The 13,908-nt window shown below is 40.9% G+C and overlaps 2 protein-coding genes across 2 annotated transcripts in view; one reads left to right on the forward strand and one right to left on the reverse strand.

Annotated features, from left to right (window-relative positions):
- Positions 1–9,457, forward strand: part of adipor2 (adiponectin receptor 2) — a 35,207-nt gene extending 25,750 nt beyond the window's left edge. Inside the window, exons 4-9 of the mRNA XM_030720115.1 lie at positions 4,336–4,512; positions 5,019–5,190; positions 5,784–5,970; positions 6,063–6,250; positions 7,279–7,472; positions 7,573–9,457. Of these exons, the coding sequence (XP_030575975.1) occupies positions 4,336–4,512; positions 5,019–5,190; positions 5,784–5,970; positions 6,063–6,250; positions 7,279–7,472; positions 7,573–7,701 (1,047 nt within the window). The 3' untranslated portion in view covers positions 7,702–9,457. The remainder of the gene's footprint in view (positions 1–4,335; positions 4,513–5,018; positions 5,191–5,783; positions 5,971–6,062; positions 6,251–7,278; positions 7,473–7,572) is intronic.
- Positions 9,458–10,254: 797 nt separating this feature from the next.
- Positions 10,255–13,908, reverse strand: part of LOC115773221 (putative homeodomain transcription factor 2) — a 46,973-nt gene continuing 43,319 nt past the window's right edge. The window contains 1 exon segment of the mRNA XM_030719776.1: positions 10,255–13,283. Coding sequence (XP_030575636.1) covers positions 13,263–13,283 — 21 coding nt within the window. The 3' untranslated portion in view covers positions 10,255–13,262.

Here is a 13,908-nt window from a genome sequence, read left to right on the forward strand (position 1 = left end):
TCCCATTTTTGATCATTTAAGTCATGTCCTGTTATAATAGACTGATAAATTGAAATCATCACAGAATATATAACCTTTTTATTTTATTAACTACTGCCACATTTAAAAAAAAAAAAAGAATTAAAATGGATTAAGGCATTAAAACCTAACCAAGCTTTTGGAACTCGGGGTGTGCCTGCAGTGCTCTGATAAGTCTGTTTACCTTCTTTATCACACACAGATGCATTGTGCTCGTGTGGAGCTAAAAACACAAGATAAAAATATTTTTGCAATATTTTTATTTTATTTTATACCCACAAATGTTGTGGGCCTAGCTGTACAAATGTACACACTTTATTTTCTGTTTTCCTTGTTCTGTTTTTATGAGAGCAAACTGCTCATCTTTGGGTTTTGGGCCTGTTGCTCAGGAAGAATGAGCCGGTTGAATAAGTTCAACTCACTGCCCAAAGCTGAAGCTGTCAAATCTTTTTATTCAGTGTTTATGAAGAGGCTCTCAGCTGTATGGTGCCAACTGCGACATGTTTACACAAAACATGCGATGGTGCCAGACGGGCAGCCATCCTGGCTGCGGTGACCTCCGGACTGTTTTGTTACTCATTGGTGATGAGCTGGAATATGGTGAGCTCACTGAGATAAGGAGGAATGCATTCCAGAAAGATGGGATCATATCTGTGGCCTTATACACTCTTTAGTATAGAGTGAAATTTGACTCTGTGACCTCTGCCATAATGCCTTGTTGACAACAGTGCAGCTGAGTCACGTGGTGTTTTTGTCTCTGCGTGTAAGCACGAGTGTGTGAGGGGTAGCCCGGATTTCCAATAAACTGTCCAATTTCACCGCAAATGAGAGTTTTTGGATCTGGTTCCAGCAGCTTCACCCGAGCAGTCAACAGCTTAACTGTTTGCATCTCCTGCAGCTAAACTTCACCACTGCGGCTGACTTTGCACGAACTGATGGGCGGTTTCTTTCCCTGACAGTTGGTCATTTTCAGTTTCTGTGTTTTTCTTCCTGCGAATATGTGCAGACACCCGTAGCTTCCTCTTCTCAATCAACCCCTTTCATCAGCTTTCATGTGGCATAGAGACTCGAGTGCCAGATACACAATACCGATATTAAAACGCGACTCTCGCGATCAGAGCAGGCGTTCACTCTGGCAGGATTTAGCGGCTGTTTTTTGAAAATTTACATGTCTACAGTTGTGTGAACACACAGGAGTTTCTCCAATGTCAGCTTGTCAGCAGGTAACAGAAACAGCCTGACAGTATATTTTTAAATCCTCCCATTTGTTTGGAAAAAAAAAGTTTATTAAGCGTAATAATTAGGAGAAGTTTCTTAACACATATACAACATATTTGTCACTGTAAATGTCCTATTTTTAGTTGGTGTTCTTGCACCTAGATTTTCTTTTACTCTTGCACATCTTTGTACTTTTACCTACCTGTATGATAAAAAAAAACTTGGGCTGCAACTTTCAGTTTTCATTTTTGATTAATGTGCTTGTTATTTTTCGAGAGGTAAAGTGTTGGTTTAAAAAAAAAAAACTTTAGGAAAGTGGTGAAAAAGCGATAAATTATGAGAGACTTGTCTGAATTGCCAAATGTCTGACAAACAGTCTCACAGATTATGTCCCATGATGTAATACAGAGGCATTATGAAGCAGATACGAGGGATTATTACTCTGAATGTCTGATTTATTAAGGGACTACAGCAGCTGTCGTTTCATTTTCAGGCCTTCAGCTCTGTGTCATACATACTGACTGAAGTTTTGTTGACAAGCCTCAGCTGCAAGATTCAGTATTGTTTTCACATGATAGAATAATTTTACTCTGATAGCCATGAGGATTTGAATTACACCAAACAGCGTAGGTGAGTTGCGTGTTGCCAGGATAAATTGTGAATAAACTGTGCTCTTACTTTGCATGTAACACTAATGAGGAATTAAGTTAGATCAGGTATACTGCTGCAGATGCTGTGCTTCATATGGATTTATATTATCTTGTGTGAGTGTTACGCTTTCCACATCCACAAGTGCACCAACCACATGTGTGTCTTAAAAGCAGATCATAAGAACAACTACTCCTCCATTTGTGTGTCTGCAAGTGTGAGCTTAATCCTGGCCTTAGAGGACACCTCGTTGTTCATACTGTGCACGCACACATACGCACAGTAACTTAAGAATAACCTTACAATCCACAACCAGACTTTAAAGTCCACACCTATATTACATGCATGCATGAACACACATGAGAGGTTACTGGCACACGCAAAGACTGCAAGAGCGCACGTGACTATTTGGCAGTCACCCAGAAACCCTCTGCTCACACAGTGCGCTTGGTCACTTGCACGCACACACAGAGAATCAATGTCTATCTCATCTTTGAAGAAACAGTTTATGAAAATGGTGCCCTCTGTGTGTTTGTGTGTTTGGCCCATCCTTAAGTTGTTGCAGGCTCTGATTTGTCCTCACATGTGATTAAAGCATGCTCAAACGCACACAGTGTGTGCACAGATGCAAGAAAAGCAAACTTTAAGAACTGAATGCGAATGTCTCCAAACAGCACATCATGGTCAGTACACGCACTTGCACGAACAGAGACCTTGCTGTTGCTAGTGGGTCTTTAAAAAATGGGTTAGTCATGCATTATATATAAAACAGGACTCTCATTCTCCCTCTTTTGGCAGTCCTTTGGTCTCTTGTCCCTCTCTGTCTCACCACTTTTCCCCCTAATTTCCTCACTCCTTGTTCTTTTGTTCCTCACCACTTCATCCTCCTCGTCCTCCTCCTCTGGAGCAATAAAAAGAACAAGAAGCATGTCTTTTCTGATCACCTCCTTTAAGAACAGTCTGGTGTATAAGGAGGAATTTGTGTGTCTGTTTTTGCATTAAAAAAAATCAGTATGTGTTTGGAAGCATGTTTGCCCTTAAACCTTATCAATTTTCCTCACCAGAACCCACACACATCATCGGTGTGTCAGTGTGAGCTTTAACTGTGTGCAAGTGTTTGTTTGTGTGTCAGTAATGATGAATGACTGCGTATTTATCACAAAGCACTAGCCATATTAATTCTGTCACCGACTACCCAGCGGTGACAGCTATTGTGTTAGATTGAATTCACACTGTCTGTTTAAGCCCCTATTTATAAATGATACCTCAGACAGAGACTGCAGTGATTTAATAATAAAATGGCTTTGTTTTCTTTACATAATGGAGTTTTAATTTTTTCTTTTTACATTTATGTTAATCTGATTTGGTCGCATACAGATGGATGCATTTAGGAGTCCTCAAAAGCTTTGCAAGGCCTGTCTGAGGAGTGTCGTAGGTGGTTATAGGCAGAAAGAAAAATGATCAAGTTGAAGCTTGGAGTTGTAAATTACTCGGGTTTACTGGTGGCGTCTGTGGTGTGATAAGGTTGATGCAGCTCACGTCCTCGGGCACGAATCAGAAAGCCTCGAGCTGTTTGAGCGGTCCTGCAGGAGGACCTGAGAGCAGCCGAGTGCTGAAATGTTTCAACGAAACCTTCAAACTTACTGCTGCTGTCTTTGTTTTATTATTTTGGATTTTTGCTTGGCTCTGCAAGATTTTATTTTACCAAGTGTGATCTTATTTCTATATTTTTAGTTTTTCTAAATTTTATTTTATGTACTCTTATCTTACTTATAAGCTAGCTTCATAGATTTTTGTAAAATTGCTTATTGCACATTAATTTTGTGTTATTACTACTTATGTTTTATTATCAGCTCGTCAGTCATCTGTGAAGCACCTTTGGACTAACCTGCATGAAAGGTGCTATACCAAAAAAAGTAATAATATAGTTAGATGTTGACTAAAGTGCTGCACTGTAAGGCTTAAGATTGAAGTCAACTAAAAGAGAGTTGAGTAAAAAAATTAAAGTTAAATAATTGTAAACACTTGAAAGCATTTAATTAAAATGCTGTTCCTTAACAAAAACAAATGCACACTCTGCTTTCCATGATTTTATTGCCATAAGTTTACAATATAAATTCCTTATTCTGCTTATTCTGCACAATCTCAGTCGTTTAAAGGTAATATCTGTTAAACTTATTCGCAGTCATCACAAGTAGTGCATCATCATATTTACAGTTTGATGAGTCTGCAAGAAGTTCTCCTGTCATTCATGTTGAATTTAATTTTCATGTGAGAGGAGGATTACACAAGTTTAGATCGATAACGGCTCCCACATGTTTGAATTGGATACTGTGTAGTCATAGGTTTGTGTTTAAAGGTCATTTCTTCTGTCCAAATTCAGCCTGTCTGAACGAGACAAAAGGTGTCAGAAAACAGCCTCTTCCTCTAATAGTGTGTGTTTCTTTTCAGAGCGTCCCAGAGTGCGACGAAGAGAGAAGGGTCAACGAAGAGGATGGCAGAGGAAGAAAAGAAGAGGAAAGCGAACAGGAGGAGGATGAGAAAAGCAGCGATGAAGGCTTCATGGGAATGACACCGCTGCTGCAAGCGCACCATGCCATGGAGAAGATGGAGGAGTTTGTACACAAGGTAAACACACACACACACACAGCTTTCACGTGGCATAGAGACTCGAGTGCCAGATACACAATACCGACATTAAAACGCGACTCTCGCGATCAGAGCAGGCGTTCACTCTGGCAGGATCTGGCACACACAGACACACACTTCAGACCCTCGCTTTAACTTATCTAAGCAGATGTTAGGGAGCGCTCCACCTTTAATTCCACTACATTAGGTACTCCGCCCATGGGCTGTGTTTGCTTTACTGAGGAGGTTTTATAACAACATTCACTAAAGCCACATAGTAAACGACACCAATAAAAACCTAAGGTAGAGTTTTGTGTCTGCTTTAATTTTTTTTTAAGTTGCACAGAAGTTGTCCCCACTCCACATTTAAATACAGTCCAATAAGCTGTGTCTCCTAAACTACATTTACATTTCACTGGCAGCAGTTTTCCTTTCATATCAGCTTTTCTGGTTCTTATTTCAAACATCTCTGAATTGTTTCCTTCTGTCTCTTATTAACCAATCAGGTGTGGGAGGGTCGGTGGCGCGTCATACCTCACGACGTTCTACCCGATTGGCTGAAGGACAACGACTTCCTGCTTCACGGCCACAGGCCGCCCATGCCTTCGTTTCGCGCCTGCTTCAAGAGCATCTTCAGAATCCACACTGAGACAGGAAACATCTGGACACACCTGATAGGTAACACACACACTTTAACACTGAAATTCAGTGCTTTCATACATCTAACCTATTGTATTCTTTTTACCCTTAAATCCTAAACTTAAATAAGTGTTGCACACACAGGTGTAGGATTGTTCAGTGTTTCTGTGTGACTCTACACTTACTTATCTTATCCTTTGGCTAATCTGTATATTTACCCAGATTTTGTTAGGTAAAAGAAACCATTGTGTAAAAAAATACAACCGCGGCTGGCTTATGTTATGTTATGTTATGTAAAAACTTGTGTCGAAAGCTGAGTGGCTGCTATTTGTAGACAAATCCAGGAAATCCTGCATGTTATTTTTCAGCTTGAGTGAGAGAGTTGAAATTAGTTGGATTATGTTAACTCTGGATTTCATCCCAGTTGTTAAAACTCGTTTCTCATTTCTGCACCCTCTGTAAACAAGTTTTGTTCTTCTCTCTGCTCCCACCTAGTGGTGAGTGAGAGTGTGCATCTCAGCTGGAGAAATTGTGACTACTGATACTTTTTTTTTTTTTTTTTTTCTTTTTTTGATTGTTTCGTTAATACTTTAATATCACTAAAATCTTACTGTCTCCTCATCCCTCTGCAGGCTGTTTGTTTTTCCTCTGTCTGGGTCTGATGTACATGTTCAGACCCAACATGTCTTTTGTGGCTCCAGTCCAAGAGAAGGTGGTAATTGGGATGTTTTTCCTGGGAGCCATCCTCTGCCTCTCATTCTCCTGGCTCTTCCACACAGTCTACTGCCACTCCGAGGGCGTGTCCAGAGTCTTCTCCAAGTAAGAAATGTTTCATTCTTCATGCCCTACCTTGGATGACCCATCAGCAGGGAGCTAATCTTGCTGTGCCTGTTATTAATCATTGTCTCCAGGTTGGACTACAGTGGGATCGCCTTCCTGATCATGGGCTCCTTCGTCCCCTGGTTGTATTATTCCTTCTACTGCTCCCCTCAGCCCTGCTTCATCTACCTGATAGTGGTGTGTGTACTAGGACTGGCCGCCATCACCGTCTCCCAGTGCGACTTCTTCGCCACGCCACAGTACAGAGGAGTCAGAGCAGGTAGATTGGGATAAATAACATGATACATTTTGATATGATTTCACTTGTTAGGCAGCACGCAAAAAGCTGGGCGAAGACACAGGCCGAGAGTACCGGCTGCGCATTTAATTTATAAAAAAAAGAGTTGCATACAAGAACAACCACACTTTCCAATATTGTGTTTGTTCTTATATATTAAATATCTCTCAGTAGTCTGTCCAGTTTCTGATGCATAAACTCCAAATAAGCAGCCCCAGATCTTTGTCCAGCAAACCTCCTGGATGTGCGGGGGAAACCTCATACCTGGGGGTGCAAGCTGGCCAGTGAAATTACTGAAAATAGTCCAACATTCAGCTGCCAGAGAACCAGATATTTCTCTCAGGAGTGTTGAAGTGCACAAACACAACAAATATTCATGACTAAATTTACTTTGTGTCTGCTTGATGTGGAGAGGTAGAAAAACCAGCAACACTGTGGGGCGTGACCTTTATCACAGTAATGCAGCACATTACTGGAATATTTTAAATATAACAGAAAAAAATAAAGCTGAAAACACACCAGACAGTCAGTCTCTTTGTGTCCACATCCATGTTAGCCAGGCCTGTTATTTGCGATATATAAGACACCATATTTGGGCCATAAACTGGAGGTTTTGCTGCTGATGTGTGGCACTAAAGTTTTGATAACCCTGCTTGCTGTATAAAAGGCTTTTAATTTAAAATAAGGGTAGAAAAGGCAACACAATGGCATCATCAGCTTTGTGGAGAAGCTGGAGTCTATCCCAGCCGGTCACTAGTGTGTCACCGGGCTGACACACAGAAACAGACAGCAGTTCACTCACAGTCATCCAGGCATGGATGTCTTTGGACTGTTAGGCAGCTGGAGCTGCCCGAGAGAACCCACACAGGCACTGGGAGAACATGCAAACTCCACACGGATTTAATCTCTTCAGGAAAAAAAAGAAAAAGCTTGAAGTTGGTGTTCTTAAAGCAGTTCATGCATTGGTTGTCTCGTGTATTCACCCCCCACCCCCACCCCTCTCTGTTCAGGTGTGTTTGTGGGTCTGGGTCTGAGCGGCGTGGTTCCCACCCTGCACTTTGTCATCAGTGAGGGTCTGATCAAGGCGACCACCATCGGCCAGATGGGCTGGCTGTTCCTCATGGCGACGCTCTACATCACTGGAGCCTGTCTGTACGCCGCTCGCATCCCCGAGAGGTTCTTCCCCGGCAAGTGTGACATCTGGGTGAGTGTCTGTCGGCATGAAGGATACGTCCGTGGATCCGAAACTCTGATTCTCTGCGATTCTTATGTCCGTCTGTTTCTGTCCTCCTTTCTCTCCATAGTTTCACTCCCATCAGTTGTTCCACATCTTGGTGGTCGCCGGGGCTTTCGTTCACTTTCACGGCGTCTCCAACCTGCAGGAGTTTCGCTACACGGCTGGGGCGGGCTGCACCGAGGACGGCAATCTGTAACACATACTGACTCACTCATCATTCACTGACGCAGTTTTCGAGGGAGGCACTGTTTCTAATATGCACCGATGTACACACACACACACACACACACACACACACACACACACACACACACACACACACACACACTCACTCTACCCTCGAACTGCAGACCGAAGTGGCTTGTCCTTCTCAGCGAGGACGCGATTAAAACTAACTGACGAGAGGTTTTCTTCTCTTTCTGTCTGTTGTCCTCTGGCTCAAGTTTGCTTTGACTATAAAACCACTTCTGTGACAGCGTGTTTTATAAAAACAGTTTGAGACTCTTTCCAGGGAGCACCTCCTCTTGTTCAGGAGGCTACGAGTCATTCAGAGCCTCCCCGCGTTCTCTTCTAGGATTTATGGTTTGGTTTCCAGCAGAAGCATAATTCATGCTTTATTAAAAAAAAAAAAAAAACATTTTTGGGGTATTTTTTCTTTTTTGCTGAATGCTGTTTTCTAAGTCACCTTTTTAGAGGACTCAAACATGCAACAATGAAAAAGAATTGAGTGGAAAATTGATTCTTTCCTTCATTGGGAAGCTTTGCAAGTGTGGATCAAAGGGTTAATAGTCACTTTTAAAAAATTTTCCATGTAAATAAGATTTCTAAATTTGGGTTATAGATTTGTAAGAAATATATATAAAAAAAAAGACAAAAAATGATGGCAAGAATAAATATGATAGATGATAAACCAATTAGAGATGAGGGGGAGAGGCGTTACTTCTAGACTTGTTGCAGTGTGCAGTGGGAGGCGCTTCAGTAACTTCCTGCCTGTAAGGATCTGAGGGGAGGAGGTGGTTTAAAGGCACCTGAACGCACCGCGAGTCGGGTGTAAAACCTTTAAATACAAACAGCGAGCGACACAGAGCTGAAATCAGGCGTCGGATTTGCGCTTAACATCAAAAACTATAATTATATATTTATGAGGTATCTGAATATGTAGCATCATTATCTTCTTTGCCTGATTGAGCTCAACTTAAAGCTTATTTCTACGCCACCGCTATACATTTATTTTTCTATTCCTTAAATGATTTATTGAAACTCATAAAGGACACCTTTGAGATATTTTTGTAAACGCGGCCCCCGTATTTGATAAAACTGCCATCATTGCCGTACAGGTGCAGTTTGTTCTGGTCCTCTTCCTCCGTTACTCTTGATGATTCGGCTCCATAGACGACGAGGCTAAAATTAACATTAAATAAAAGCTTTTCTTTTCTTTCTTTCTTTCTTTTTTTTTTTTTTTTTGGACTTGTATTTTCAATTATTCATTGCTGTTATCGCAGTTCAAGCTTTAATTTCACATATTTTTGTTTTTCGTTTGCGTCATTGGTTTGTTTGGTCAGAGGTCATCAGTTGAGGTGAGGGCCGAAGCGCCCCTCCCTCCAAATATTACGACTTAAAGGGCTCATAAATCGTCTCAGATGTTGTGATTTAATACAAGACGAACTTTCAAGTTATACCAAAATCTTACACCCTGCACAACAAAACACTTCTGAGCTTGTATTCTAGGAGGGTGTACAATTTTAGGTTTGCAAGTTCGAAACTGAGAGTTGATCAATATTTTTCTTTATCTCCATCTTTTCTTTCTTTTCGCTAGTTTATATTAAATTATTTCTCTCTGGGAGGGCGTACTGTCTGTCGAAGCACACGGTTCGCTCTGATGGGAGTGTTTGATTGCAATAGACCTTTATATCTGCTGTATTGTTCTAATAAAAAGGTTTTTGAAGCTGTCACTTTGTCTCAGAGGTGTTATTATGTACACAACACATCAGCATGCAGGACACAATTGGCTCATTTTCTGTGTCTGAAATGTCATAGGTGTCATAGGTTGCTAACACAGAGAGACAGACAACCATTCACACCTATGATGCCACCGCGCTGCCCTGATACTAATGTAAGTTTTTTAATTATTAAATTTAGTTTTGTGCATTTATTGTAAATCATGAGATGTGTTCAGTGGTTTTAAATCAAATCATGTTGTTTATCCCAAATTGTGGCCCTACCATTTAAATGTTGCAGCAGAAATCCAGACTTATCAGACAGGCAGTTTTTTTTTTTTCCGCTCCTCTACCGTCCAGTTTTGGTGAGTCTGTGTGAATTGTAGCCTCTGCTTCCCGTTCCTAGTCGACAGGATTGGTACCCGGTGTGGTCTTCTGCTGCTGCAGCCCATCTGTTCAAGGTCCAGCATGTTGTGCTGAGATGCTCTTCTGCATATATTGGTTGTAAAGTGTGGTTATTTATCCTTTGCCTCCTGTCGTTCTCTGGCATCAACAAAGCATTTTCACAGAAAGAACTGCTGCTCACTGGATGTTTTCTCTGTAAACTCCAGAGATGGCTGTGTGGGAAAATCCCAGCAGAGCAGCAGTTTCTGAAGTATGTCAGCTGCTGTGCCACATACAAAGTCGCTTACATCACCTTTCTTTCTTCCTCATTATAATAAGTATAATTCAGTATGAAAGTGTATGTTTTAATAACTTTCTTTCAGTTGTTTATGTTAAAGAATGAAATAATTACACTTACATCCATTTGTTTTATTTTTCTTATCAAAACGTAGACCTTGTGTACAGACAAATTCACCAAAAGGAAAAAAAAAAAAAATCTAAATATTGAGACTCTTGGAAAACAGCATCACCACACAGAGTGCTTTCCTTAGATTCACTCACACACACACACAATTCAAACAGTTCATTCCTTAAAAACTGTCGAGCATGCCTTCCTAAAGAGCGTGAGGAACAAACATCCTGTACAGATGAATGATAAAACAAAAAGTAAATATTTCCAAAGAGAAACACAGATCATGAATCATAACGCTACAAAACACTTTAATCAGCAGAGACAAATACAGTTAAATTAAAAGCACTTTGGTCTTCCTCCTCAAACACACTGAAGATGATTATGATGATTTATGATTATTGTTTCAGTGAGCCGAAAGCCAACTCATGATCTGAGGCAACCGTTTCTTTTTCTGTGGGCATCTTTGCTTTACATGGAGTTATTCAGTCGTGTGCATCGTTGGTACATGTGCTGAGCCAGCATTCGCTTTAACGGATACACACAAACTGTGTCACGCAGAAGGATGTACACAAAAAAAGGAAATCTCGACATCTTGAAACAAAGTAACTTTTCTTCCATTGAGGATCTGTTATTAAAGTGCGTATCGTCATTCACATACAGACACAGCGAGGACGTCACTGAAGTGTCACGCACACCAAAGTCTAAAGGAGCTCCAAGCATTCGACAGCATTTGATATGAAATCCAGTGCGTTTCTAAAATGTTTTGATTCATCTAAGTTTGACCGAGATGAAAGAAAAAAAAAAAAATTCAGATTGTCACAAAATGTTGCGCTGTCCAGCCTGCTTTTTGGGGGGGTTATCTTCATAAATTTTGACATTATTTCAGCTGCCTGCCGTTTCACCATCATACTAGCATAGTTGGAATTAAACTGGGAGTTGATAATGAAATTCACCACCTGCTAATTAGATGGACAAATATTTTAGGTGAACTCTGCCAAATGAAGGTTTCAAATAGTCATTTTGACAAACTTTTTTTATTCTCTTATACAAAGTATCCAGAGAAGTTGCATTTGAAGTCAGTTATCAGTTTTCTCATTTCTATATGAAAAATTTAGGGTGAGATTTACCAAAAATTATGTTGCTCCCAGTCATCGCTGTAAATTTAAAGGGCAGCTGCGCAAAGAAATGACTGTAGCAACAAGAGACCGCAGAAAAGCCGGTGACTGCTGGCGACAAGGTAGGCGACCCCGGGTAAAACTTTCCTCAACTTAGAGCAGTGAGAGGGAAGGACACTGCTGACTGACAGGGTGGTAAATACACTGGACCCCTGGACATTGTGTGGCCCGCGGGTCACATCTGGCCGTTGGTTGTCCCTGATTGACCTGTGTGAGGTCAGTGAGAAATTAGGATTCAAACATCATGCGGTTTGTCTCATTTCAGCCACCTTTGATAAACTCTTCATCAGAGAACAGCTTACTGTGGGTGAGTTTTATGGGAAATCACAAAACAACTTGTGTGCAAACGAATGCAGCTTCACTATAAATGTGTTGGACGTTTGTGAGTTTACCAGCCCTGACAGATGAAAGAGTTTTCAACGAGACATGGACTTACATGGATAACAAGATTGACTGAAGACATTGTGGGAAGTCTGGACCTTCAGTTGAGAACAAAGCAAACATTTTGACTTTCCCCCCTCTGCTCTGGATGAGAGCCGAGTTCTCTGTGGCACAGTTACTCATTTTCATTTCTGGGATAACAAAAAAGTCTGAGATTAGAGGAGCTGGCAGTGACGCACTCAGTGAAAGGGACAACAAACAGAGCGATCGGTTCGGCTCTCCATGTTTCTCACGTGGCCCGTTGAGAAAATAAAACAACGACCGTCAGCTGCAAAACCACGTGTGACGGGCACCGTCGCTTCCTGTTTTACACTGAGCTCAAATCATGAAGAGGAAAAAAACTTAAACCAGAATCAGCTGACAAGTAAAAAGAGAAAGTAATTTAATTTAGAGCTGTTGCACGGACATGAAAATGGAGAACAGATACTGTTAGCTCCCCTCAACAGACACGTAACAGCTTTAACTGATCACAAACACTAATTTTAGTGAACTGCTTTCAGCACAAAACCAGCTACATCTGAGATCTAAAGGTGTCCGTGTGGAGATTTCACTGCATCTTCAAAGGACTGGTTTTTTAAACATATTACACCTTCAGTATTGGGCTGTAAAAAAAATTAAAAAACTGACAGACTTTGTTAGAATAAAACCACTGGACTAACGTTTGCTTTTTAAAAATCGTTTTTAAGTTCTGTTTTGAAATTCAACATATAAATAAGAACATTCAGTTTAAGCCAAAAAGAAAAAAAAATACAATAAAAGATTTTTGACCCATTGGTAACTCAATACTTTGCCTTCGAACCTGAAAAATTGCAGCTCGAGCTGAGAACTTGAACCATCACCTAATAATAACTTATGTTCACACAGTATTTCTCCTACACGGGGCAAGGGGGAAAAATAAGGTGAAAAATGAAATAATAATAAAAAAAAAAAAAGATATCTACATAAAGCAAAGGACTGTGTTTTTGTTTGTGCTCAGCTCCTCCCTTCATCTCACACACACACACACACAAACAAAGTAAAGATATTATTCCTGTTGAAGTCAACATCATGCGTGTAAATGCAAAAAGCTTCCCGACAACATTAATCCGTCTGAAATGACAGGGGAGGATTGCCTTTGAGGCCGCCCCACCAAAGCAGTAACCTCGGGGAAACACTTTCTGACAGGTAAAACTGAACTGTGTCGCAAAAACACAAAAACATGAAAGAAACTAGAATTCAAATAAACCCTAAGTATAAACACTGAATGGGTAAATAAATAGTCTGTGAATTGCACAAAGTGGAAACGCTGAAGGTCAAAGCACTCTGATATGTCGAGGCCGACGCCCCGTCTCTCGGTGAGTCGGCCGGTCGGACGAGCGTTCAGCCGGTCAGTGAGAGTCAAGTGTTGACGCCGTTTCTCGGTTCACTGTCATGATTTAATCTTCCACAACTGTGAACAGAAGCAAACAAATGACTCGGACACACGAACCACAGGAGGACAAATTCAGCCAATCAGCAGCTGCACTTTAATCACAAAACCCAGCAAAGGTGTTTTTCTATCCAGGTATGAGTTCACTGCAGCGGCAGATCTCTGTTATGGTGAAAAATGAAGCTGCTGCCAGTCAAACTCTTTCCATCAAAATCTGATGGTACTTTTCTGCATTCTTAATTCTATCAATTTTGACAAGATCTCCGACACCACTGTCCGATATGGAGCCCCAACCATGACAGAACCTCCACCGTGTTTTTACAGACGAGTGGTCAGATACAAGGACTGGACTGGAAATGAGTGAAAAAGCAGCCAATGTCCAAATAAAAGCCTGGAGAACTGCTGTTCCTGACCACTTTAAAACATTACAGGAAAGTCTGACTCCCTGGAATCAAAGGATAAAGAAATGAGGGGTGGCTCAAAACTGAACACATAACCTGCTCTGGTGCAGGTTGTTGTGTTCAGAGTTTTCACTGGTTCTTTGCAGTAAGCCTTATAGATTTTCTGCTGAAGGAATACCCTGAATGCACTGATAGTTAAATCTATCCACTCTAATATACTAGAATATGTTATAACATACAGCAGC

Source organism: Archocentrus centrarchus, chromosome 23 (genome assembly GCF_007364275.1).
Source record: "Archocentrus centrarchus isolate MPI-CPG fArcCen1 chromosome 23, fArcCen1, whole genome shotgun sequence".
In the NCBI taxonomy this organism is placed as follows: Eukaryota; Metazoa; Chordata; class Actinopteri; order Cichliformes; family Cichlidae; genus Archocentrus; species Archocentrus centrarchus.